We start from the raw sequence: 25717 nt of genomic DNA, 5'->3' as shown, positions 1-25717 counted from the left end.
AAGGTTCCATTGTCTGACATAGGTCTGTATGACTGGCAGATAGCCTACCAAACGTTGATGATGTCACATGGAACCAATTGATACATCCCGGACACACGTTAGACCTATAGGACACCCGCGGCATGAAACCCAGTTGTCAGAATCCCCCCAAACCTTTGTACCGACCCGTTCTGGAACCACTGTCCAAAAGTAACGACGTTCTTGTACACCCGGGTGCCTATTTCTCAAACTTTGCGCTGTAGAGGCCCACTTGTACAGGTGAGACTGAGGCGGTAGAGACGCAAACAAACAGATGAGAGGCGATATTACGTAGAGAAACAGACAGAAGAAAGCCGAAAGAAGCGGGAGGAATCTTGGGTGCTCAAACGGCACTATCCACGGCTTCCAAGGCCTCCAAAGAACATGTCCAAAGGTCCGGGTTTCAGCCCTAACCCCGCCCGAAGACCGTCTCACAGCCAAGTAAAGTCAAAGTGGTGTCGTTACAGTGTATTTTTTGCGATTTTTTGCGATTTTTCCTGTCACGAAAACTCATTATGAGCAGCAACTGAGGGTCTTGAAATGGCTCACTCAACAAAGACTTTTTTGGGGCGGAAATGTCCAACTGCCCTGAAGACATGTAGACCAAACAAGGAAGATGACAGCTTGACAGCTCCTTCCCCTGTTTCCTTCGTCAGACTGTACTGTAGAGACACCCGTCAGTCCTTTATCGTCGACCCCAGTTGATTGGGGGATCTACACGGAAGACGATCATTGGTGATAAGCCCAATTGCAGTGTGAACATTGGGCAAAATAAGGGCAAAAAGCCAATCACGTGAACCACATGGGTATCTCTATCTTTGAAACACCTCCACGGATGCCTGCCTCCAACCGCTCTCGGTCTCTCTTTTGGACTACACGTCTGACACATTTCCTCTTTACATCTCCCCACACTCGGGGACGGCCCGCCCAATCAACCTGAGACATTGAGGTTGTGAAACACAATAAATAAACAGAGAGGTTCCAAAGAGGTCCAATCAAGACCCGATTGGGGCGAGGCCGAGCGAGACGAGCGAGACATGGCGCGATATTAGACCACGTATTGCACCAGTATGCACGCCCTTCTCGTATAACTATTATTTACTCACAATCCATGTTGGTCACGCTAAGCATTTTAGACCGAGCTGGCGCGACATTAGCGCCCTGGTAATAGTCCTGGACTGTATTGAGCAAGCCTTGGGATCATGGGCGTGCTCAGGGTTCTCGTTTTTTCCCCGTTTTTTTTTTTCGTTTTGTTTTGGCGGAGATACTGTACCGAGGGCTCAAGACGTATTTACCCAACCATGATTCGGACTCCGGAATAGGATGTCTATTAATGATATATACGGGATCTGAGGCACTAAAACCACCTCGAAAATACGCCCGGACTCTCTTCAGGCACCATTAATGAACGTCAGACAGTTTCTAAACCCCCCGGAAAGGGACTTGCGCACTACAACTAGTGTCTTCCTTGGAGCCATTGCATCGCTCTAAGTGCAAGGGTGGAGACCCCAATTAGATCCATGCATACAGTTGGTCCATCCGCGCTCTGGAGGCACATTGGAAAAGCACAGCTATCAGGCACGTCCAATACGGTGGAAATAATATGGAGATATTTTTTCTATTGTCCTGTACAAGCCCTGCATTTCCGTCGTGACGAGTTAGTAATCACCACTTGGAGGAGTAGACCCCACAGCCAATGTTGATCCCAGCCAATCTCCCGAAATGTCTCAAACCCGACATGAACAGAGATCGACATAGTAAAAGACGCTTTGGTATATGTACCGTATTTCCCAGATATTGGACATGGGTTCTACAGCTCGCCAAGTATAGCCTGCTTGTACAGCATAATACGGCAGCTTTTTGTAGTGCGCGCACCCTGAACCGGGTCCGACAACCAGTTCCGACAGCTAACCGGTGGAATCAATTCATGGTGAAAAAGCCGTTATTACAACATAATATTCCTCATCTGACAGGTCATATTAAAAAGTATCTGTCGAAAAGCTCGGTAACAGTCGGCTCGATATTATCAGTCGGCTCGATATTATCAGTCGGCTCCTTGCTTCTTGGAAATAATATCTGCTGCTCTTCCTAACCGCATCACAGCCGCCGTTATGCTGTGAATCTACAGTCTGTTGGTCCCATACCATACACACACTTGCTTGCTTCTGGGCTGCTGGTGAGACCATGGCGGATCTTTATGAGACCCGTAACTGCGGCAACGGAGCCATAACTGCGGCAACCAGACAGGCCATTGCCCGATTAGTGCCAATTCTTCCCCGACTGGGCAGCCGCTTCATTCCACAACCGCATCTTTCTATGCACTCTGCAACTGCTGCATCGCTCTCGGCAGACCCTGTACCATGCACGGACTACATCTTGAAAAAGAAAAGATTGCGGCCCGTAGACGGATAAAGACGGCAAAATAGACATTGCACAGCCATCTGTTATCGCTGTACAGGCAGCCATTGCCGTTATCGACACTTTCTGCAACGAACCAGGCACCTGGGGTTTCTGGCACAGCCTGGTGCTACAAATACATACTGCACAAGACAAGCGCCTTGTTCATGCCGTTCGTCTTTTTTTTGGTCTGCAGCGGTTCCAACGAATGGTGGGATCTGGAATGGAATGTCCTAGTCCCTAGAACTCCGCAGCGTTTTCCAAAACACATGTTAGGCACACTGCAATCTGCCCTTGCTGCTAGATGTAGGGCACAAGGCGCTCTGGAAGGTCTGGAATGGGGCTAAGGCTCAGCAAGTATCCTTTTTTTTGGACTGCGCTTCTACAAGTACCGTATGTACCTACCGACGTCAGCTGTAGACGCGTGGTTATGTCAGACATTTTTTTTTTCTGTCAAGCGCACACAGGTACGCGTTGGAATGACAGTTTGGTGACAGTTTAGTAACGGGCGGCTATTTATATGTAAGATGACGAAGCGTGTGATATTGACTAATCTATTCTGCCATCTTCTTGCCTCCACGGACATCATCGTCAGCTGTTAGTATGTACTACTGTGCAACGTCGCTTTATACTATATAAATTCTCAACCCCTGCTCAGCCGTCGGGCCAATCGCTGGATCTTTTCATCATGCTCGCCCATGGCCTTCTTGAAGCCCTCCTGCTGCTGCTGCTTTTCCTTGGCCTGCTCCTCACTAGTAGGAGGCAGGCGCTCGTTGCTCAGATCCGCGCTTCTAGCCTCCTCAAACGAAGTGATAGCGTCTCGAATACCCTGGCCACCGAGCATAAGGGTTCCCTGAGGAAGCTTGCCTCCAGACACAGCCTTGAGCTCTGAAACAGACTCGGACTCCTGTCGCAGAACGTTGAATAGACGTGACACTCGCCCAATGGCCAGAATCTTGTTTCTGAGAGCCCTTCGCTGGTCGAACGAGATGGCACTGGGAGCATCAGAGTCACCGGTGGCGACAGAAGCAGCGGGTTTGAGCTCAGTAGCTTCACTGATCCCGCTAACGCTGTCGTCATCTTCAAGCTCCTCCTTTGTGCAAATGTTGAGCATGGTAATGAGCATTTCGGTGATCTTCTCACCCACAAAGGGCATGGACCAGGTGAACACATTCATGAAGTTGGGCAGCCAGTAGGGATGGGGAGATGAGTTGAACTGCCGAATGTTCATGACGTTGTTCTCGTACTTAAGAACCGCAGCCTTGTTATTGTATGCATCCAGATAGTTGGGTGCCGAGAAGATGGTCATGACCGAGGGGAAACCAGTGCTCTTGGTTTTTCTGTACATTCTGTAGCCGGCATCCTGGGCCTCGTGAGCTCGAATGATGGACAGCAGTCCGTTGGCCTCCAGGAAGGCACAAGCGGCGTGATAGGAGTAGAAGAAGGAGCATCCTCGCACGGAGTTGTGGACAAAGTGTTCGTTGCCCTTTTCGGCTCCAAAGTCCTCGCAGGGATCGGCCCACAGCAAATCACACATGATGCCGTGGGTGGGAGGCTCTCGGAACCGGTCGATTCGCCGCAGATCGTCCAGGGTATGCAATTCAGGAGACAGGCCTCCGTGGACACACAGAAACTGTCTGTTCATAATGGCGGCCAGAGGCAGGGTACAGAAGGAGGCCAGACACGCCTCGTACAGATCGACGCCGTACTTGTGGACACATTCCAGCTTGAATGTGAAGTATTCCGTCAGATGACGGCACTCGTGGTTGCCTCGCAGCAGGTAGATGGAGTCCGGGTAGTGGATTTTCAGCGACCACAGGTAGAGCACGCACTCGACGGAAAAGTAGCCTCGATCCACATAGTCACCCAGGAACAGGTACCGTGTACTGGGTCCGGGGGTTCCTCCAACCTCAAACAACTTGAGCAGATCGTAAAACTGGCCATGCACGTCTCCACAGATGGTGATGGGGGCGTCCACCTCCAGCAGCGTCGGTTCTTGCTCCAGGATGCGCGATCCGGCCTCTACGATGCGAATCGCCTGCTCGTTGGACAGTCGGCCTTCTCGGTAAAAGTGGTCCTTGAGAAACTCCAAGTTGGGTTTCCCGGTGGCTCGGTCGAACACGTCGTCGTCGGACGGCTTGTTAGTGGCGGGCGCAGGCACCGACTTGATGGGTCTGTCGACCGTCGACACCACCGATCCGTCCTCCATGGTGTGCTGGGTGAAGTCGATTTTCGGCAATGGCTTGCGGTTCTGGAACGCCTTGACCGCGTTGGAGAGCTGTGTATTGTCCATCGTGTGTGTTGACGGAGAGTGGTGGTCTTATTAGTTGCGTGTCTTGTGGTGAAGATGAGTGAAGGGCAGTATCGTGCCTGTTCTGCGCCAGGGGTAGGTTGCTGCAGATCAGTGAGACGGGCTTCAGAGCGCAGTAGTGTCGTTTTCAAAGGGTCGGAGAGCCGGAGGAACAGCGTGCCGGCAACCGAGAGATGGTCTGTACGTCGTATCTGATGAACTACTGGTGACATAATTTCCGGCCTGCAAACACTAAGGTCGTGAGACGTGGTGTCATAACTCTAAAGAAGACGGGCAGATGAAGCGACCCTCGAGACTGCCACTGCCACCTGAGCTGCCGCGGTCTAGCCGGGAATATCTGCCGCTCGCGGTCCAATCTCAACGACACTCTCAACCTCCCCAAATCCCCGCGTTCGCGGTCACCCCCGCAAACAGCAATACAATCATTTACCCGGACGAATAACCTGGTGATAAGGGTAAGGGGAGGGCCGGGCAGTGCGACAGTCGGAGGCTGTCCAAGTCCCGCTATACAAACGCTCAATCTCATTTATATTATATAATAAACGTCTGGAAGACGGGTGACCGACGACTTCCACTCTCACACTCAAACCCAGACCCACCTGTAACTCTCCCTGCGGGCGCCAGGTAGAGACTCAAGTTGAAGTGCTACTGACAGGTTTTCCCCACACTTGCCCAGACAGGCATCTACAGTACATGTGCCAGAACCCAGCAACTCTAAGACCTGAAGTTGCTACTGTACATACAATACTTGCAGCGCGGTTGGAGGCACTTGAGGTCATGGCTGAACCAAACAAAAGTTCCAAGTAGAAGTGCTGCACGAGTTACAGTACTTGAAATGTCTTATCAACAGGTTCCCATTGGCTGTGTTGGATAAGGAGAATCGGATAATTGGCGCAAAGATAAGATATCCATGGTCTACTCTACTCGAATCAATATTCAGTACAATCGACAAACCCAGTAATATACAGACTACAGCACACCATAAATAAGTACGAGTGCCACGATCGTATGTACTCGAATATTCTCCAGAGAATATAATATTAAGAAGCTACAGCTAATTATATAACTCACTGGCCACCTCGGAGTCGAAGAACGAGATGGAGATGGACTCCTTCTGGATGTTTTCGGAAAGAGTTTCGGCCATCCTCGGCTGCTCCAGCAAAAATCATCGCTGCTGGTCGGGGGATCCCTTCCTTGTCCTTGAATCTTGGACTTGACATTGTCGATGGTGTCGGAAGACTCAACCTCGAGAGTGATGGTCTTTCCAGTCAGAGTCTTGACGAAAATCTGGCATACCCCTCGGAGTCGGAACGAGATGGGAGTGGACTCCTTCTGAATGTTGTAGTCGGAAAGAAGTTCGACCATCCTCGGAGCTGCTTACCAGCGAAAATCAGTCGCTGCTGGTCCGGGGGAATTCCCTCCTTGTCCTGAATCTTGGACTTTAATTGTCGATGGTGTCGGAAGACTCAACCTCGAAGGATGGTCTTTTCCAGTCAGAGTCTTGACGAAAATCTGCATACCACCTCGGAGTCGGAGAACGAGATGGAGAGTGGACTCCTTCTGAATGTTGTAGTCAGAAGAGTTCGGCCATCCTCGAGCTGCTTACCAGCAAAAATCAGTCGCTGCTGGTTCGGGGGATCCCTTCCTTGTCCTGAATCTTGGACTTGACATTGTCGATGGGTGTCGAACTCAACTCGAGAGTGATGTTTCCAGTCAGGTCTTGACGAAAATCTGCATACCACCTCGGAGTCGGGGAACGAGATGGGAGAGGTCTCTTTGAATGTTGTAGTCGGAAAGTTCGACCATCCTCGAGCTGCTTACCAGCGAAAATCAGCTGCTGGTCCGGGGGAATCCTCCCTTGTCCTGAATCTTGACTTGATTGTCGATGGTGTCGGAAGACTCAACCTCGAGAGTTGATGGTTTTTCCAGTCAGAGTCTTGACGAAAATTGCATACCACCTCGGAGTCGGAGAAAGAGATGGAGAGTGGACTCTTCTGAATGTTTTAGTCCGGAAAGAGTTGGACCATCCTCGAGCTGCTTACCAGCGAAAATCAGTCGCTGCTGGTCCGGGGGAATCCTCCTTGTCCTGAATCTTGACTTGACAATTGTCGATGGTGTCGGAAGACTCAACCTCGAGAGTGATGGTCTTTCCAGTCAGAGTCTTGACGAAAATCTGCATACCACCCCCGGAGTCGGAGAAACGAGATGGAGGGCTCCTTCTGAATGTTGTAGTCGGAAAGGCAACCATCCTCGAGCTGCTTACCCAGAAAAATCAGTCGCTGCTGGTCCGGGGAATTCCCTCCTTGTCCTGAATCTTGGACTTTGACATTATCAATAGTGTCAGAAGACTCACTCGGAGTGATGGTTTTCCAGTCAGAGTCTTGACGAAAATCTGCATACCACCCTCGGAGTCGGAGAACGAGATGGAGGTGGACTCCTTCTGAATGTTTGTAGTCAGACAGGGTTCACCATCCTCTGCTTACCAGCAAAAATCAGTCGCCTTGGTGGGAATTCCCCTCTTGTCCTGATTTGGACTTGACATTGTCGATGGTGTGGAAGACTCAACCTCGAGAGTGATGGTCTTTCCAGTCAGAGTCTTGAGAAAATAACCCCTCGGAGTCGGAGAACGAGATGGAGAGTGGTCCTTCTGAATGTTTGTAGTCAGGACAGGGGTTCGGCCATCCTCGAGCTGCTTACCGCGAAAACAGTCGCTGCTGTCCGGAGGAATTCCTCCTTGTCCTGAATCTTGGACTTGACGTTTGTCGATGGTGTCGGAGGACTCGACCTGTTGTTAGTAATGTTTGTGTGTGTTTGTGTTTGGACGCCACCCTGTCTACGTCACAGGGCGGCGGAAATCCCCTAAACTAGCCATCGTTGTACTCACCTCAAGCGTGATGGTCTTACCGGTCAGCGTCTTGACGAAAATCTGCATGTTGTTTGTTGATTAGGTGTTTTGTGGTTCAACAGGTTATGTTGTAGAGAAGCAAGAGAGTTAGCGGAGGGGACAGGTTATATATGAGGTGTTATCCATGTGTGGGCTCAAAGGCAAAATAAGGTTCAACATGCGCCGCTTACAGTGATTATGTTCCGAATCGCCACCGCACAGACAAAGAAAAGCATGATTAGCGCTTATCGCAACTAAGTGCGTGGGACACGACCGAACATACTAGAAGACGAGTGTAGAGTGCTTTTCGCGGTCCAACGGGGGCTGAAATATCGAGCACACTACTGAAAAGCTGCCGTAACATTAGCACCACCTGCTGGATGTAACCCCTCCCCCTCACCAAGTTGCGTGTACTGACCGTTTTATTGAATCGTGTATGCAGAGGCACTTTTCTGCCATTGTGTGTCATCGTAGAGTTTGATAGAGCCACAGTGGGGGTGAGAAAAGTGAGAACAGTGAGAAAAGTGGGGGGTGAAGGGACCGGCTTAGGGTGGAGGTAGGTCACGTGACGACCGAATCTTTTTCCGGGCCGCCGTTAAACTGTTCGTTATATATTTGCACGAGTACCTGCTTCTTCGGGGCTGAGTCGACGACGGTTGAGCTTGGGTTTAGGTTGGTGCCTAATGTGAGGGCAGGTGTGATTAGGTAAGATGCTGTAAGTTGGATTTGGGAAAGAGTTGCGTGTCCGAACGTTATGGCAGCAAAGTCCGACCGGAGTTAAGACAGGGTGGATCAAGACCGCCGTTTTACATGTGAAATTAGCTACTGAAACACAAGACGAGCAGGAAATGAGGGTGTTCTTGGATGGACATTATAAACTCCCGACTCCACAAATTTCGACTCTTTGACAGTACTTGTAGTCGACTGGTTTGTAGCTCGGTCTCATGTCAAAGTGGCCGTTTAATTAAGGTGCCGTGTGGCTTGGGCGGTCGGTATAAAAAGAAAATGTATCATCTATAGATATAGTATGTACTTACCGTGTATCTACAGATATGAGCACGAGCACGAGCACGAGCACGAGCACGAGGGTCTTCAGATACCTCTGGTATGGCTTCTGGTCAAGTATGTACGGTACAATATCATACTTGGATATATTGAACAATGAATCTGTATGTATACGTCGTCCAGCTGACATTGAGCATTGATCTATTTGTTTAGTTTAGTACGTACGTAGAGTAGTTGGTTATTGTATACTGGATACTGGTCGGATAGTCGTGTACAAGTACAGTATATACTTGTAGTTTGGAACACTAGTCACAAGTATAGTTAATAACAGTACAGTATATACTTCTACTGAATAGTTACAAAACAGTACAGTATATACTTCTACTGTACATACTGTAGTTTCATGGTTGATATAGGTGAAAATGACATGGTATCCCGCTTCCCAATGACTGATACGAGCAACAAACAATTCTCTCTAATAGATGTTCATTATAACCACGCTGTACGGTAATTATATCGTAGACAGTGTACAGTATTAGAACGTGTTTTTGATCCCAAGTTGGTGGAAATGTTGAGTTGAGATGAGATGATAATGTTATCAGCATGAGGGGTGGATGTATACAGTAGGAGAAGGAGTATGGGCAGTTGTGCGGTAGCAGCGTCTCTGAATCACACAAAGCCGGGCTTACAGCAGAGGCAAGAATGGCGCCATGTGCCTGCGCAATCAAGGGCGTGAACCACGGCTTGATTCCACGGCTTGATGCCACAGCTTAATGCCACATGCCACAGCATAATACCACGGCATGACCCCGCTGACTCCAACCTTCATTTCGGCACATGTAGGTGCACAAGGGACTTCAAGAGGGGCCAATTTCATGCGGACACATGGCGCAAAAAACGCCCGACTTTGATTACACAGACACGTAATAACGACGAAGCCGAGATGAGCACACGTGGCCAAGTCTGCCAATGGCCCCCTGGACCCCCCTGACAAAGTTTCCCAACAAGCCCAGCCGTGCATGGTGTGTTTTTGTGCGGAGACACACGCCAATTAGGCTCATTTGAGGGTATGCAGCGAAAAAAAATTAGTGTGGGTAGTTTGTTTGCAGGAATCAAGTGGGTGGTTGAAAAACAAGAAAGAGCGACGACAAGAGAGAGAGAAAAAGAGAGAGAGACTCCATAAAGCGTGCATCAAAATTAAGGTGTGTGACTATCCGAAAACCAAACATGAACAGTTGGATATATGTCGCTGTGATTGCAGTTGCTGCCGTTCTCATTGCCCGAATGTCCGTTGCATCCAAGCTCGTCTTCTACGTCCGCGCCGCCATCGCCGTGGTCATCTTTGCCGCCTGTGCCACCTACGGCGTGCTGGCGTCCACCATTCTCACCGCCATCGGCAAGCAGGGCCTGGCCCAATGGACCGTTGCCAGAGCCTTCTACTACTCGGTGCGCATCTTCCTGGGTATCAGCATCAAGCTGCGTAGCCGGCAGGTGACCGGAACCGCCGGTCTGGATGCCTCCAAGATCCAGGTCGCCAACACCACCAAGCCCATTGACGACATCACCAAACACCTGCCCCGACCATGCATTCTGATTTCCAACCACCAGAACGAAATGGACATTCTGGTGCTCGGTCGCATCTTCCCCCAGTACTGCTCCGTCACCGCCAAAAAGGCCCTCAAGTGGTACCCTCTGCTGGGCCAGTTCATGGCGCTGTCCGGCACCATCTTCCTGGACCGAAAGGACCGAACCAAGTCCGTGCAGACCCTCGGCGGCGCCGTCAAGACCATCCAGAGCGGCAACGGAGGCAAGGGCCAGAGCGTCTTCATGTTCCCCGAGGGAACCCGATCCTACTCCAAGGACGTCGGCATCATGCCCTTCAAGAAGGGCTGTTTCCACCTGGCGGTCCAGTCGGGCGCTCCCATTGTCCCCGTGGTGGTCCAGAACACCTCCCGAATGTTTTCTTTCGGCCGAGGCAAGCTGGACGCCGGAGAGATCCTTGTCGACGTCCTGAGCCCCATTGAGACCAAGGGTCTGGACGCCAGCAACGTCGACGCTCTCATGGCCACCACTTATAAGGCCATGTGCGAGACTGCCGACCAGATTGGCTACGCTGGCCAGAAGACTCAGTAGAGACTGCAGCACAAGAAGTGCTTGTAGCTACTTTAGGAGAGAGATAGGTAATATGAAACATTTTTCAGATCGACACCCACGGCGAACCATTGGCTGTGGAGCTATGGGTGAATGGATTAATATAGCAACGAAATCTACCTCGATTACCAACGCAAAACGAGCCCACTTTCTCTGTACTGTGCTATATCGTGTATACCCCAGTTCTCTTAGATCAGTCGTACCCGCCCGTACTGTCATGGACTATTCAAACTGTTGGTTTTTAGTCTACTCCTACTTGTACCATGCTTATGCTCGATGTACCAGCTACTTCGTCCGCGGACGTGTCTCTATAATAACCCTGAAAGCTGCTCATTCCTCTAAAAGTCGTGACACCACCTAGTCTTACTCATCGAGATTGTATTACTCATCGAGATTGTATTACTCATCGAGATTGTATTACTCATCTTGATTTTCTCTCGTACGATGTTGTTAGTAATCATGGCCTTCCAGCCGAACTCTACCGACCGAGGTAACTTCACAAGGTTTAGACAGAGTCCAATTATTCGAGGAGCCCATAAGTCTACCTTTACCTACTCTACTGTAGTGTGAAGATGATCATGAGAGGCATAGATTGGATTGGACAGTTGGACGGGTGACGAGGGAGCAGACAAGTGCGAGATTGGCGTTGTTATATGGACTCCAGGGACCGTGAATTGCTCTTAAACTGGCCGATATTAGCGGCTGGAAAGATCCTTGTCCCACTCTCTTCTTTGTCTATCCTGGTGATCCATTTTTTTGACAGCTAAAATTAACTCGCCGAAACACGTCGGCATACCGAGATTAAATTACAAAAGAAGATTAAAACGCGACCAGCAAACCGCAACTTCCGCTTTACTCAACCTCTCCATCCCCTCCAACACCTTGCTCTATGGACTCGAGCACCGTCACCCAGTCGGAGGTCTCCGAGCTGTCGTTTGCAGGAGACCAGGTCTCTTCGGGAGTCGAATCAGGCCTGGAAGCTGACCACTCCGAGGGCCACGAGTCGGAAAAGAACGGTCTCAACGAGATCCGACATAGAAACACAAAGCCATGGCCCCAGCTCGTCAACCCCAACACCAAGCAGTTCAAACATGGACGAACCCGGTCCAGAGGCTCCCTCGGTACCCTTGATAGACCCGAGCTAACCCCTGTGGAAACCTCGCAGCAAAAAACCCGAAACGTCATAGAAGTATTCCTGGTGGTGCTTCCGGCAGCTATCGCCATCTACCACGAACGAGATATCGATCTCACAGACCCCAAATACACCACTCTGGTTCTCTCTCTGCAAGTCTGGGTAGCTGGCCTGGCCATCTCTCTCAGTTACTGCTACAACAGTGGTATTTTCGTCGCCAACACCCTCTACTTGGCCTTGATTCCGCCCCTCGTTGCCTACACCACAAACAAGGCATCCACAACACTGCTCTCGGTCAACCTGTGCCTCGCAGCATGCACCCTGCCTTACCCAACTATGGTCTGGGACAAATTTCTGGACTTCAACATTGTGGGTCCCACTCTGGCTCTCGAGTATGTGACCCCTCCGTTTCGAACCCTCAAGTCAACGTATGACTACGTGGAACAGGCCGTGTCGTCCTTGACCCAGGAGTCGCTCACAGAGGTCGAAAAGAGACTGCTTTCGTCTCTGGTGGTCAACGTGGTCTGCATGCATCTCTTCCGAGACCCCTCGCCCGAATCCATTGTGTTGCAATGTCTCTTTCTGGGCTCGGTCTTCTGTATTTTTCCTACATACCCCTGGGTCGAGCGATCTATCGCCATCATGCGTACCCCGAGACACAGAAGACCCTTGCATTGGGAAAAGACGCTCACCAAACTCAGCGTGGCCATTCTCGGCACCTTTTTCGTGCTCATGATCATACTGACTGTGCCAGTCTGCACGCATCTGCTTGGAGTCACCCCCTTTGAATTCATGTGGCTGTATCTCAACCCCAACGAAGAAACCGGAGTGGACCACACCCGGCTGTACATGATGGCTTACTGGGCGTTGTTTGTGGCGGCCATTCCCGTCATTGACAAGATTGGCAACAAGTTCAAGTTCTCGACCGATATTAGACGGAAAATCTGGCACTTTTGCATCGTGGGCATGTTCCTGCCCTGCGGAGTCAACACAGATAGCACCTTTACCATGCTAGCCATGGGCTGTACATTTGTGCTCTTCATATGGGTCGAGTTCATTAGAGCTACTGCTCTTTACCCCATTGGATCCCAGATCCATGAAGCTCTTCTCGCGTATGTGGACGAGCGAGACACTGTTGGACCCCTAGTGGTATCTCACGTCTACCTGATGCTTGGAATATTTCTGCCGATTCTGTTCCACAAGTCTCCAATTGGAATCGTGTGTCTGGGACTGGGAGACAGCTCTGCATCTATCGTTGGACGACGCATCGGAACCATCAAGTGGTTCGACACCAAGAAGTCTGTCCAGGGAACTCTTGCATTCATCTTTATGGCCTCGGCTGGAATCTACTTCTGCCAACAGCTCATTCCAGGATACACCCACTCTGTCATTAGTGACATGCCTCTGTCTAAGATTGTTGCCACCACCACCGCCACTGCCTTGCTGGAGGCGAACTCGGACATTAATGACAATGTGGTTGTTCCCGTCTACATGTACCTGATGGCGGAGGTTTTGACCAAGTAGTCGAATACTCGTACATTACCATACTAATGTGGCCAACTGGCCCTCATACTATTTATCATATAGACACATACTAATAGATTGTTTGTATTACACACCGATATCTACGTACGATGCGATACAAGTATCTACAATGTGCTCGTAATGACGCTTAGTCATATTGGAGTATTCACGAGACGCGTCACTATCTATAACTCTGATTGTACCATGCTAATCTGGAACACTTGCTACCAGTGCGAACATCACTGACAACTACCATCATGGAAACGGAAAACAAGAAGGAAAACTTGTTCGACGCCATTCAGCATTACGGTCCGTCTGATGCGGCAGAAAACTTGTTACACTGGCTGCACTTGCCATCAGCACAGCTTGCAGGGCTGATCACTCTGACCGGAGCTCCAAGATCAGGCAAAACCACGGCGCTGTACGAGCTGTGCCGTGTGTGTTTGCCATTCGACACTCCAGGAGGCGAGAACAAGACGGTTCTGGTTCTGGATCTCGACAGCTCATGGACGAAAAACAACGTCATCAACTACTTTGTGCTGGATCAATCCACTGGTCTGGGTGAAAATGTGCTTGCCAGTTATATTCGCCAGAACCTCGTGATTGTGAAAACCACCTTCGACCAGCTCGCCACCGAGCTGCAATCAGACACAATCATCGGACACATTGAAAAGTCAAACAACAGCTCGAAAATCAGATACGTGATCGTGGACTCTTTCTCCACCGGGCTGAATGGACCTCCTGACGCTCATAAGAAGGCTGCCTACGACGCCACCATCGTGAAAATCGTTCACAATGCTCTGGAAACACAAAAGATTCTTCAGATCCATATTGCATTCACGTTTCTGTACACCACCTTCACAGATCTCCCCGAAGACGACAAGACTCCCCTAAAACCAGACGAGATCATGTCTCGACTCCCGTACATCATTCCCGAGCTGGCCTCGGTCATCATTGCATTAATCTTCTTCGACAAGATCAAACAACAGGTGGAAATCTGGACGCTTTCGGGAATCGTCCGTCGTCAATACTGGAACTTTGCCAGTGACCAGAAAGAGGAAGAAGACACCTGTGAGCTCTTTGATTTCGAGACCAGTGATGAAGAATCTGAAGAGCTTAGCACGTGTTTGTCGCAGCGGGTTTGCATTTGATTAACTGAACTGTCACTACTTGCTTACGTACAGTACACTCATGCAAGTGCTTGCATTATTTATCATACCAATATATTACCATTCTAATCATAAATTTCGATCGGGGGGATTCGATCCAGGTTGTAGAACCAGTTGCCGCTGTCGAGTTCCTTGTACAGCCAGTGGGTGGGGAACATGACCAGATGCCCCTGGATACCGTTGAGAATCTTCTCGGCCGTTGCCTTGTCGTGCACCTTGTCCATGCCAGATCTCTGTCGAGCCCGTCGTCGTCGTCTTCGCCTGGCGTTGGGGGTATGGTGGAATGGCGTATGAGCAGCAGAAGAGGTATCCTTAAAATCAGCATCAACTTCCTGCTTAAGATGGGGCTGCTGGTGCTGCCCAAGCCGGCCTGAGACCCCAGTGCTGTAAGCCTCGTTGATGGGGGGCTTCTCGGCAGGCTGATCAACCTCACCAATGTGTCGCTTCTCACGCTTTCGAGGGTGCTGGCCATCAATGGCGTGGCTAGGCACAAATCGAGGGTTCTCGCCCTCCACCTGCGACTCGTAAAGCTCCTGGTTGAGCTGCTGGTTGTTGTTGAGGTTGGTGTTGTCCACCTCCTCGACAGGGATCGGGTCGTTGAAATCGTCAGGAAGGAAGTCCCTGGGAGGAGAATCATCCACATCAACAGTGTCATGGTGGCTGCCTCGGCGGTTGGCCCGTCCGAGGGCGTACTTGAGATGACCAGCGGCATCATCAACACCGTGTGCAAGTCGATCAGTGAAGTTGGCACCGGTCTTGAGAGGCACATGGGACCTTCGGTAGTGAGGCGAAGACGATCGGTGGTGCTGGTGACGGGCATAATACTTGTCGTAGTCATGTGTGGCCTTGTGCTTGTTCTGTTTCTTCTCGTCTTCCTTGTCATTGCCATTGATCTTGACAGCCAAGGGGGAATGAGCTTGGTGTTCATCTGCATACGAAGACTTCAAGTCGCCGGTGTCCTGAGACATGGAGAACCGCTCGGCGTAAGTGGTGAAATCCTTGTAATCTCTCCAGGTGGTCACCTCGTCGTCAGGCTGGCATCGAAACACTTCCCGGAAGAGCCTGGTGTTCTTTTCGGCTGTGGCCAGCCAGATGTCGTAGTAAAAGTCGTCGTCCAAAGGGTCCTTGAAACAGTAGGGGTCTACGGGAGGAGGGATCTTGGGGATCTCGAAGCCCTCATCTTCAAAAGAGTCCGAAGAATGATCAGATGTCTCAGGATGTTCAGGGTGAATGTTGCCGTTAGCATCGGAGACAAGATTTACAGGTGCAGTGGAATCAGTGGAGCCACTGTTGCCGTTGACTCCATTAACGCCGTTCTTCTCGTTCTCGCAGTCCTCCAACTGTGGGGGATTGTTGAACGCCTTCTCGGCCTCCATGTGCGAATTGTGGTACCGCTGCTTGAGCTCCATCTGCTCGTAGTAGACGCGCTTCTTAAGTTCCGTCACATCGTCCACCGTCTCGCTGGTCTGCTGCAGCTCGTGCTCCGTCAGCTTGTTGGCAAACTGGGCATGTCGCTGGATTCGGATTCGGAAGTCCTCCGCAGACTCCTTCGAGTTGGCGCCTCGGTCCAGACCCCGGCCCTCAACGTCAGCACGGTGCTTCTCGTTGCCCTGGATACGGTTATCAGAAGAGACAAGCTTCTTCTCTCGGATGCCCTTGTTGTCCACACCGGCTAGAGAGTTGAAGGTGTAGATGTCCAAGCCCCGGTTGATTTGATCCACATCCTCATCATAGTCTCGCAGTAGCACCTCGGCGTCGGAGTCGTACGCATCGTCCAAGTTGGCTAGCTGCTGGTCAGCATTGTCCAGAGTTGTGCCTTCGACAACACAGTCCTCGTCAATAGAAGGAGAGGCAGGTACTCCATCCTGGTAAGAGTATCTTCGGGTGGGAGCCATGACGGAAGGGACAGACTCCGCAGCAGACGCATCAGCACCGTTACCGTTGCCATTGCCATTACCGTTAGCGGCCTTGGCAGCCTGAACAGTCTCCCCGAAGATAGAGGTTGAGATATCGAGAACTCGCTCATCTTCAGAGCCGGAAGCTCCATCGGAATCCTCTCCTCCTCGCTGGGAACGTCGTCCACGCCCCCGTGCTCGGCGTGTGGACTTGTTCTTGATGATAGGAAGCTCCTGGGGCTCATCTTGGGTAGCCTCAGCTCTCTTGTGTTTCTCAAGAAGCTCAGCCTTTCGCTCAATGAACTCCACATGGTCCACATCAACGCCCATGTGCTCTCGCATCAGATGGAGACGCAGGGTGTGTGCAAAGTGGCCCACCTTGTAGGGACGCCCAGCCATGACAGAGTCCACAGTATGGGTGTCTCGAACAATAGCTGCGACCTCAGAGTCTCGAGTACCTCGTTGAGACCGTTCGTTGATGTTCGCCGAACCAATAATGGCAATACGGTCATCGACAACCATAGCCTTGGCGTGGATGTACAGCTGCTCGGTGACCAGCTTGTCGTGGGGACCGATCTTGCCCCACTTTCGCAGTGAAAAGAAGCAAATGTAGTCTTCGGGATGGATGCCAGCGTTCTCAAGACGTGCAAAAATGCAGTTAGCACCTCGAGAAATGGACATGTACTGGCACTGCATGATGACACGCACCGACGAACCCTCGGACTCGTCGACCTCGGCTTCAAAACCAGGCATGAGAGGAATGACAATGATGGCACGCCAATCCTCGTCATTCTGATGGGCCTTGATGATTCGGTTGACCAGAGCGTCTCCGATCTTGTTTTCAATCACAATATTGTGCCACGAGGTGTGAGTGATAAAAAACTGGTTCTCAATGTAGACGAAATGCTCACTCTGCTCAATGCTCTTGATGTACGCATTCTGGATACTCTGCTCGTGCTCCTTGACTCCAGTGTTCCAGGAACAAGCAGACCGCAGAATCTGAACCTCACACGTACCATTCAGCTTGTACTCGGCCAGCTCCTCCTCCTTGAAGTCTGGAGGAGGCAGCAGAAGAGGCGTGAATCGGGAAGGACGCTTCTGTCGAAGAACATAGTTCCATCGCTGCACGAAATGACGCACCAGATCACGTGCAGGTTGGCCTACTACCATCATGTGGATATCGTGCCAGGGCATGCGGGGCACCTTCTGACGGTCGTACATATCTTCAAAAGGCTTGTCCAACGAGAAGAAGTCCTTGGTACGGGGGTTAGAGTAATCCTTACCAGGGAAGAGCTGAGTTCGACCGGTGTAGCCGTCCTTCTTGTCGGCATTCACAAACGTGGGCGCATCGTCGACGAGAACGTGTTCCGCAGTATCGTAACGACCAAAACAGAGATCAATACCACCCACAAAGGCACACGTGTGATCAATGAGACACAGCTTTTCGTGATGGGCCCAAAAGTAGGTATTCTGAATGAGCTGGTTGGGAGACCGCATGACATAAATGTTAGGAGACAGGTCCAGCAGCGAGAACTTGGTGTACTGCGAGTCAATGGGAATAGTCTGACCGACATTTCGGTACACAATAACAAAAATCTTGACTCCCTGCTCGGCCTTTCGCTTCAAAACACGATCCAGACGCCACTCCTGGTTACCCTCAGGGGGTCGACGTAGGTATATCTCAGGAGATAGCCACCAGTCGTGAATGTAAATGACCTCCTTGGCCATATCCAGAGCGCACGACAGCGTCCAAAAGTAGTCTCGAGCGTCGACGAACCATTGGGCCTTGCAGTTGGTTCGCACAGGCGCAAATGAGTCAAACCGCTTCTGCTGAGCCCAAATGGACCGCTCCTTGATCAGATTGATACTCTCCATCCACTGGGCCAGCTGCTTGTCAGATGTGGCAACCAGCTTAAGCTGTCGGGATGCGTTCTCCACCTTGAGAGTAATATGGGTACTTCCCGGTTTCTGAAGTTCTTCCAAATCGGACTCTCCAGAAGTATTGGGGTTGGATCCACCCGAAAGAACGCCGTCCTTGTTCTTCTTTTTGAGATTGTGTGACACCTTGAACTTGGAATCGAGAAGGAACACCTCAAGAGGTGTTGTGGAATACAGGTTGTCGACACACACAATGTACGAGTGGCGCACCATGAACCACTTCGACGTGTGACGAGCCACCATCTGTCTGATATCGTCGACTCGCCAATGCGACACTCTCCATCCAGCCTTTCGAGCAGACGTACGGTTGACCAGGAATCCAGCCTTGCCGTGGAAATGGTCCTCGGGAGCAAGTCGAATGGACATGTTGGACAGCTCCAAAAACTGGAACAGCTTGTTAGCTTCACCTCGGAAGAGCAGCAGTTTGAACAGCTGACGCAGGTATCGTTCCAGTTCACCCTTGATGCGCTCGTTGATCATGTTGCGGTTTTTCCGTCGCTTGTCAAAGAACTGGTTCACCATCCTAGGTCCATGCGAAGATCCCCCTCCTGGAGTGTGCTGGTTTTGTTGCTGCTCTGCGGGATCACACTCAGACTCTCCATCTGTGTCTGTGTAATCTTCATCGCCAGGGTTGGACTTGTCTCTCTTGCCTTTTTTTTTCTTGCCCACCTTGTTTCGGGTAGGAAAGATGGGGATCTGAAGAGGCTGTTTTGACGAGTTGAAGGGGTTCTTGGCGTTGAAGGCCATGGTTCGCAGCCGACTGTGCAGAAACATAAAGTCCTTGTAGTCCTTGTAGATTGTCCATGCGAGCATCGTGTGACCGGAACCGTACGAAAGATCGATTCGATACTGTCGATTCTTCTCGTGAGGGTTCTTTGTCACATCTCTGAGAGCGAAACGGACCTGCTCCAGCAGAATGGGCACTCGCTTCATGTTCTTTTCGTCGCGAACCATGGAGGAAGCAACCATGAGAGCCGCAGGAGAACCAGCAGCAAGCTGGCCCAGAATGGCTTGATTGTATGCCTTCTCAGCGCTGAATTTCGCGTCCTTCTTCTTTCGGAACCGCTGACGAAGCCCGGCTTTGATATCTCTCCAACGCTGGCCAGATGTGGTGTTGGAAGAGTTGAGCTGTGGTCGCTTGAACAGCCGTCGAGGTCCTCCTCCAGGGGTCATATCTTCAGCTGTGGCACTGTGTCGTCTAAAGAACGAGGGACTTCCAAGATGTCCAAATCCCTCTCTGCCTCGGCTCCACCGTGAGCCCTGAGGAGTAGATTCATCTGCTGTGGGATGGCGGTTCATCTGGGGAGTGGAGGTCACGTCGGGTACCTCCTGAGGTCCTGGAAGCACCTGGCGGGTTCCAGGAAGATCTTCCTCCGAGTAGACGCCATTGGGCGCGGTGTTGATGTATCCGTCGGCCGGGGGAGCGCTGGGTCCCGCAGCTTCACTTCCATCTGAAAAGGATTCCTGGTGCGGATCCTCAGAGATGGGATCCACTGGATTGCCCTCCTTAGCAGCATTCTTTTTCCGTTTGCTCCGGATGGGCACGTTGACGGTCGCATGTTCACTGTCGTAGTCGGACGACTGCCAATCGGAGTCGGCGGTGTCTTCGTAGAACACTGTGTTAGTGTTGTTTGAGATGGGGGTGGTGAAAACGTGACTGTAGGGTGTGGCGTAAGGAGGTACACAGCTGAGTGGAATAACACGATCAAGCATCGTTTCCATATACAACCAGTCCTATACCATCATCTCCCCAACCCATATCCATCATATCATCTCCCCTTTCCCTTCTCCCTCCAGAATGTCACACACTCTCTCAAGCTCAGTCAGATCAATACACTGCTCCCAAACTCCAAACTGCTCCGCCCGCGTTGTCGGAACACTCACTTTTTGTGGCGACTCAAGAGTGTTTTTTCGTCCTGAAAATACCTCTGTCGTAGAATGGATGCTTCACTTGCTAGTATTGCCTGTCAGGGGCTGCAGTAGGAAAGAAGTATGCGCGGTCATGCAGCTGAGTTCACATTAAGAAGGGGTCCTCTTAGACGAAGAGTAGCAGCTGACAAGCACAAGAGCAGTGGAATTGCGGCCACTACAAGCCCGTGTTTTTGTCCCTTTGTACGTGGCAACAAATACAACTCCCCAAACCGTCTAAATCTTGGCCACCTGGCCTCCTGTAGGTGTTTCCTTCCCTGCCCAAACTTGTCTTAGAGTATTACTGTAGCACCGCGCGTTCACTCCATCACCTGCACGCTCTGGGGGTCTAAAAAGTGTAAAAACAGCAATCATAAACCAGTTCAACCCGCACCTAGGATCCGTTAGAGGGCGCTAGCGGTGGTATAACAGGCGCAGTAAGCAGTTAGAACGAGCACAGTTGATGTTTTAACCTACTCCAATTAATGACACTTAACTACTTGCCATCTCCACAGCCTCGTTCCGAACTTCGGTACTACATAACAAACGTGCTTTAGTTTCATCGAAATAGCAAGCCTTCTGTCTGTACTTGTACAAGTGAGTAAGTACAAGTACAAGTACAAGTAAGTAAGTACAAGTACAGTAGAAGCAACAGAAATACTCGACCCATACTCTGCCCAATCTTGGCCCACGGCCGCCACGAAGCTCTCCAATCGCAGCTCCAGTGTAGGTTCCTCAACCACCTTTTCCCAGACTCAGGAGTCTGCAACATCGTCTTGTAGATGTTCTATTTTAAGCCGAAAAATGTCGAAATTTGAATTTTTTGGACGCGACAGGAAATCCGGTCACGTGACAGAACCTCACCTACGCCCCTTTATACTTTTTTCGCCATCACACCGTCTGATGGAGGAAGCCAGTTACTAGTACAGTAATTACCAACAGTTATTACTCATGCTGCAGGAAAGCTTATTTAAGCGACCGTTTTGGACCTACTTACTTCATTCCCTTTCAAGTAATTTACTAGGCTTGTTGATGCGAACGGACAAGAACAACTACAAGTATTACAAGTTACAATAACAGAGGTGGAAGACAGATTATGACCGGTATCGTATGTGTTGCACCGCCTTGGTCATATTCATCTGTTTTTGCTATCACTAATCAAAAAAACCGCACACTTTACTGTCCCGAGAGTTTTCCGGTGTCTGGAGAAAGAAAAAAGGTGGTTCAACGGCTGACCGGACTTACGAAGAATGAAGACGTTGTGTTAAAGCAGGTTTCGGATTTCAGATGACCAGACGCGATTGTGATAGTCGGTTTGAACAGGTGGTAATCTGTGGTTGGAGGGGCCATTTGTGCTCGGTGAACGACACAGATCCGATTACTAATCGACGCGTGAATAATCACATCTCTTTGCTGATTTCAGACCCGTGTTGATATGATATTGTCATCCCGCTCACCGTTGTCCAACCTGTCCTACTGTACCTCGGCAGTTGACGCTCCCACCCAGTTACCCCAGACTGCAGTAACAAACTCTGCATGGCTGTAGCTGGAATACAGTATGGTGCAAGTAAAGCGGCGGGTTTAACTGACAGAATGGTTGGGTAAAAAAAAGAGTCCCAAATCCTCCGGGACACCCCCTATATATACTCCAATTTATAAGCCACGCAAAAACCCCCTCAGCTCCCAAATCCCACCTCAACGTCTCCTTCTCCACGTGATTACCCCGCGCGCACTCCGACTGAGTTTATTTCACACCAACATGTTAAAAGCGTTGCATCTGCCACTGCTACCGTACACCGGTTTTGCTATCTGAATTGATCCTCACCATATACAGCACAAAATGGAACCGTTCAAGCTAGCTCCCACGCCCGTCACTCTGCCCGAGTACTTTGCTTTCAAAGAATTCACTCCTAAGAACCCCGAACAGGGTGTGAGATACTTCCACTCCGTCATCAAGCCGTGGCGCCCTTTCTCGTCTCCTGGCACCTTTGGAGGATTCTGTCTGAGCCAGGGAGCTCTTTGCGCCGCCTACACATGCCCCAAGGGCTTTGTTGTGCACAACCAGCACTCGTACTTCCTTCTTCCGGGTCGTTGGGACGTGCCGTTCCTATGGAGAGTGGAATCTGTGCGAGACGGCCGATCTTACTGCACCCGAGAAGTCAAGGCGTACCAGCCCGATCTCGGATTCGAATTCCCCGAGTCTCCTTACCAACAGCCCTCTGACTTCGACTTCACAGACCCCGCCAGCAAAAAATGGCTCGCCTACACAGCCCATTCCTCCATCAAGCTACCCCACAAAGACACCATGTTCCACGAAAAGAAGCTACGACAGGATTTTTTCGCCAAAAACGTGCCTGGAGGAGCTGAGGGACACGATCTGGCACCCGACATTGACATCCCCATGTGGGTGGACTGGTCCAAGGACCCTGCTAACGGCTACAAGCTGGAACCTCATCCGATAGAGATGCGCAAGGTGGACATGGACAAGGTGCTTCCTGCAGTCAACAAGGGCAAGGACGTGGCCGAGAGACGTCAGCTGTACTTTTTCCGAGTGCCCTACAAGCTGCCTGACGACATGAACTACCATGTGGCAGCCATGCTCTATCTGTCAGATCGAAACTCGCTCTTCACCTGTATGAACCTGAGAGACAAGGTGCCCACTTTGGCGCGCCTGGCATCGCTGGACCATCAGTTTACTATGCATGACATGCACTCTCGTGTGGACGAGGGCTGGATGCCTATGGAGACCTGGACTGACTGGGCTGGAGACTGTCGAGGACAGTACCAGGGCCGACTATTTACAGATGAAGGCAAGCTTGTATGCACATTTATGCAAGACGGTCTGATTCGAACCGTTGAGGAGGACCACGATGACGACGACGACAAGAAGGAGGATGACAAGGCTGATAACACCACCCGACAGGTTCCTCGAAGAAGAAAGAAGAAGACTCCTGCTCAGAATTTGTTTCTCAAGTTCAAAGCTGTGCTTTAATGGAGATGGGTGCCGTCCAACCGACGATATTCCAGTCCATCTACAAGTGGTTGATTAGTTTAGTTATCGCCCTGGTTTGCTTCACCTGTCTATCCAACTACCTCTTGATTAGTACACTACAAATCCTCATATAAACAATGTATAGATTATTCCCTTATTCCCCGATTCCCCGATCCCCCGATTCCCCGATTCCACTCTCCTTGTATCTGATAGTATACGATACTGTATCACTATTTATACCATCTGCTTGTCTACTGCAATGGGTCCTCAAAAATGAAGATATTTTGATACAGTAAAAAGTTTCAGTTTGACGAAGGCACCATTCTCAAATCTGAGCCTCTCACTCTTGTGTTGCTGTCCCAAAGAGGTAAGACCGACTCGGAGTGGAGGCTCCAGGTGACAGAAGAGACACATCCTGTTAACCAGTCAATGGCCTTTCTAGCCCTTTCCCATATGCGACATTATCACCAGTAACGCGACAGTGCGAATACTTTAGTAGCGATACATTCTGCAGTCTCAATTTATTATTCAGTCTGTCGACCACTTCTTTTTTTTTTCTTTTTTCTTCCCCCGACAGACTGGGCGCATCTCCTACCCTTACCCTGAACAAAGTGCCCAAGCGAAAGGACCAAGGAGTTGATTTGGGGGGTATGGAGAGGTGCTTGGTTGAAACTTGGTGGCGAAATCAAGTTCCTCGTGGTATTTTAACCAAATATATCTTCTTTTTTTGGTCCGCTTACCCTTGTAACTCCCCTCGTTAGTCTCTCCTCAATGGTATATACATTACAGTGCGTTCTGCTGGACGCCATGCATGACTAAATTTTTTTCCGAACAGACCCAAATTTTTGAATCTCTTCTCACAACACACACAAAATGGCTGAACAGATCGAGAAAAAGGTTGTGGATCTGCTGGTCGACAACGCCGAGAACGACGCTGCTGACGCCGTTGTCCAGGCCGCCGCCGGTCTGGCTGAGAAGGCCGCCGAGGGCATTGTCAATGCTGTCAAGGGCCCCATTGAGGAGGCCATCGAGGCTCCTGTTGCTGGTGAGGAGAAGGAGTCCAAGGAGGAGTCCAAGGAGGAGTCCAAGGAGGAGTCCAAGGAGGAGTCCAAGGGGGAGTCCAAGGAGGATTTCAAGGAGGAGTCCAAGGAGGCTGCTCCTGCCACCGAGGAGAAGCCTGCTGCCGAGTCCAAGGCTGAGACCAAGGAGGAGCCCAAGACTGAGGAGCCTGCTGCCCCCGCCAAGCCCAAGGAGCCCGTCACCGACGCCGAAGCTCCCATTCTCAAGCAGGTGGAGTTCTACTTCTCCGACCAGAACCTGCCCACCGACAAGTTCCTGTGGAAGGCCGTCCACAGCAACGACGGCTGGGTGCCCATTCACACCATTGCTTCCTTCAAGCGAATGCAGCAGTTTGCCAACCCCGAGGCTGAGGATCCTCTGGCCGTGATTGTCTCTGCTCTGCGAAAGTCGCCCTCTCTTCTGGAGGTGTCTGAGGATGGCACCAAGGTCAAGCGAGTCAAGGCTCTGCAGGCTCCCGATGACAAGTCCAAGGACGAGGCCAACGCCCGAACCGTCTACGCCAAGGGCTTCCTGCCCGAGGACAAGGTCCCCACCAAGGATACCCCTGCCTCCGAGCTTGGCGCCCCCCTGACCCGAGAGGAGGAGCTTGCTCTGCAGATTGAGATTGAGAAGTTCTTCGAGGGCTACGGCAAGATTGTGCAAGTGCGACTCCGACGACGAACCGAGCAGCAGAACCGGTTCAAGGGCTCCGTGTTCGCCGAGTTCGAGAAGCTCGAGGACGCCACCAAGTTCCTGGCCCTTGATCCCAAGCCCACCTTCCAGGGCCGAGAGCTCAAGACCATGTCCAAGCCCGCCTACTGCGAGATGAAGAAGGCCGAGCTGGGCTTCACCGACGGTGCCAACGGCAAGCGGGGTCCCCGAAAGTTCAACGGCTTCAAGGACAATGAGTCCCGAAAGCGAGGCAACGACGACGACGACAACGGAGACAACAAGCGACAGCGAGGTAACCCTCGACGTGGTCGTGGTGGACGAGGTCGAGGCCGAGGCGGCCGAGGCCGAGGAGGACGAGATTAGTGTATTATAGACGATTCTGAATAGAGCAATGATTAACTATGATGTGATGATGTCGGTTTTTGTACACGACGAGTGATTGCGCCCGTGCCATACAACATGTATTCTTACTATATATACTGGTTGCGTGCGAGAAGGTAGAACAGGACGACCATAGTTCTGTCAGATTTCATCAGAAGGGTTCATAATTTGAAACTGAAGGTGACATATTGGAAACTGATGGATTTTGACAAAATCAGCCAAATCGGCCCCTTATCTGTCCATTTCTGGTCGCTGAAAACTCGTACAATACGAGTGCAACC

At 50.9% G+C, this 25717-nt stretch overlaps 9 protein-coding genes across 9 annotated transcripts; 6 read left to right on the top strand and 3 right to left on the bottom strand.

Moving 5' to 3' along the window:
- Nucleotides 1-2582: 2582 nt before the first annotated feature.
- On the top strand, nt 2583-2909 carry YALI1_E22807g (uncharacterized protein; the record flags this gene model as incomplete). Its single annotated transcript, XM_068283059.1, has 2 exons — nt 2583-2721; nt 2764-2909. 2 exons carry the CDS (start codon nt 2583-2585, stop codon nt 2907-2909), a joined length of 285 nt encoding a protein of 94 aa, XP_068139160.1.
- Nucleotides 2910-3058: 149 nt separating this feature from the next.
- YALI1_E22787g (uncharacterized protein) lies at nt 3059-4708 on the bottom strand (the record flags this gene model as incomplete). Its single annotated transcript, XM_504129.2, has 1 exon — nt 3059-4708. The coding sequence occupies one exon, from the start codon at nt 4706-4708 to the stop codon at nt 3059-3061; it is 1650 nt and encodes a 549-aa protein (XP_504129.2).
- A 2497-nt stretch (nt 4709-7205) lies between these two features.
- YALI1_E22758g (uncharacterized protein) lies at nt 7206-7658 on the bottom strand (the record flags this gene model as incomplete). The annotated part of the gene is made up of 2 exons (XM_068283058.1): nt 7206-7510; nt 7610-7658. 2 exons carry the CDS (start codon nt 7656-7658, stop codon nt 7206-7208), a joined length of 354 nt encoding a protein of 117 aa, XP_068139159.1.
- Nucleotides 7659-9842: 2184 nt separating this feature from the next.
- YALI1_E22736g (uncharacterized protein) lies at nt 9843-10748 on the top strand (the record flags this gene model as incomplete). The annotated part of the gene is made up of 1 exon (XM_504127.3): nt 9843-10748. One exon carries the CDS (start codon nt 9843-9845, stop codon nt 10746-10748), a length of 906 nt encoding a protein of 301 aa, XP_504127.2.
- A 907-nt stretch (nt 10749-11655) lies between these two features.
- YALI1_E22718g (uncharacterized protein) lies at nt 11656-13422 on the top strand (the record flags this gene model as incomplete). The annotated part of the gene is made up of 1 exon (XM_504126.1): nt 11656-13422. The coding sequence occupies one exon, from the start codon at nt 11656-11658 to the stop codon at nt 13420-13422; it is 1767 nt and encodes a 588-aa protein (XP_504126.1).
- A 257-nt stretch (nt 13423-13679) lies between these two features.
- Nucleotides 13680-14573, top strand: YALI1_E22697g (uncharacterized protein; the record flags this gene model as incomplete). The annotated part of the gene is made up of 1 exon (XM_504125.2): nt 13680-14573. The coding sequence occupies one exon, from the start codon at nt 13680-13682 to the stop codon at nt 14571-14573; it is 894 nt and encodes a 297-aa protein (XP_504125.1).
- Nucleotides 14574-14656: 83 nt separating this feature from the next.
- YALI1_E22633g (uncharacterized protein) lies at nt 14657-20146 on the bottom strand (the record flags this gene model as incomplete). Its single annotated transcript, XM_504124.3, has 1 exon — nt 14657-20146. The coding sequence occupies one exon, from the start codon at nt 20144-20146 to the stop codon at nt 14657-14659; it is 5490 nt and encodes a 1829-aa protein (XP_504124.3).
- Nucleotides 20147-22172: 2026 nt separating this feature from the next.
- On the top strand, nt 22173-23324 carry YALI1_E22613g (uncharacterized protein; the record flags this gene model as incomplete). The annotated part of the gene is made up of 1 exon (XM_504123.2): nt 22173-23324. One exon carries the CDS (start codon nt 22173-22175, stop codon nt 23322-23324), a length of 1152 nt encoding a protein of 383 aa, XP_504123.1.
- An 873-nt stretch (nt 23325-24197) lies between these two features.
- YALI1_E22592g (uncharacterized protein) lies at nt 24198-25418 on the top strand (the record flags this gene model as incomplete). The annotated part of the gene is made up of 1 exon (XM_504122.3): nt 24198-25418. One exon carries the CDS (start codon nt 24198-24200, stop codon nt 25416-25418), a length of 1221 nt encoding a protein of 406 aa, XP_504122.2.
- Nucleotides 25419-25717: the final 299 nt, after the last annotated feature.

This window comes from Yarrowia lipolytica, chromosome 1E, assembly GCF_001761485.1.
Source record: "Yarrowia lipolytica chromosome 1E, complete sequence".
NCBI classification, from domain to species: domain Eukaryota; kingdom Fungi; phylum Ascomycota; class Dipodascomycetes; order Dipodascales; genus Yarrowia; species Yarrowia lipolytica.
This window is presented reverse-complemented; position numbering and strand designations above follow the sequence as displayed.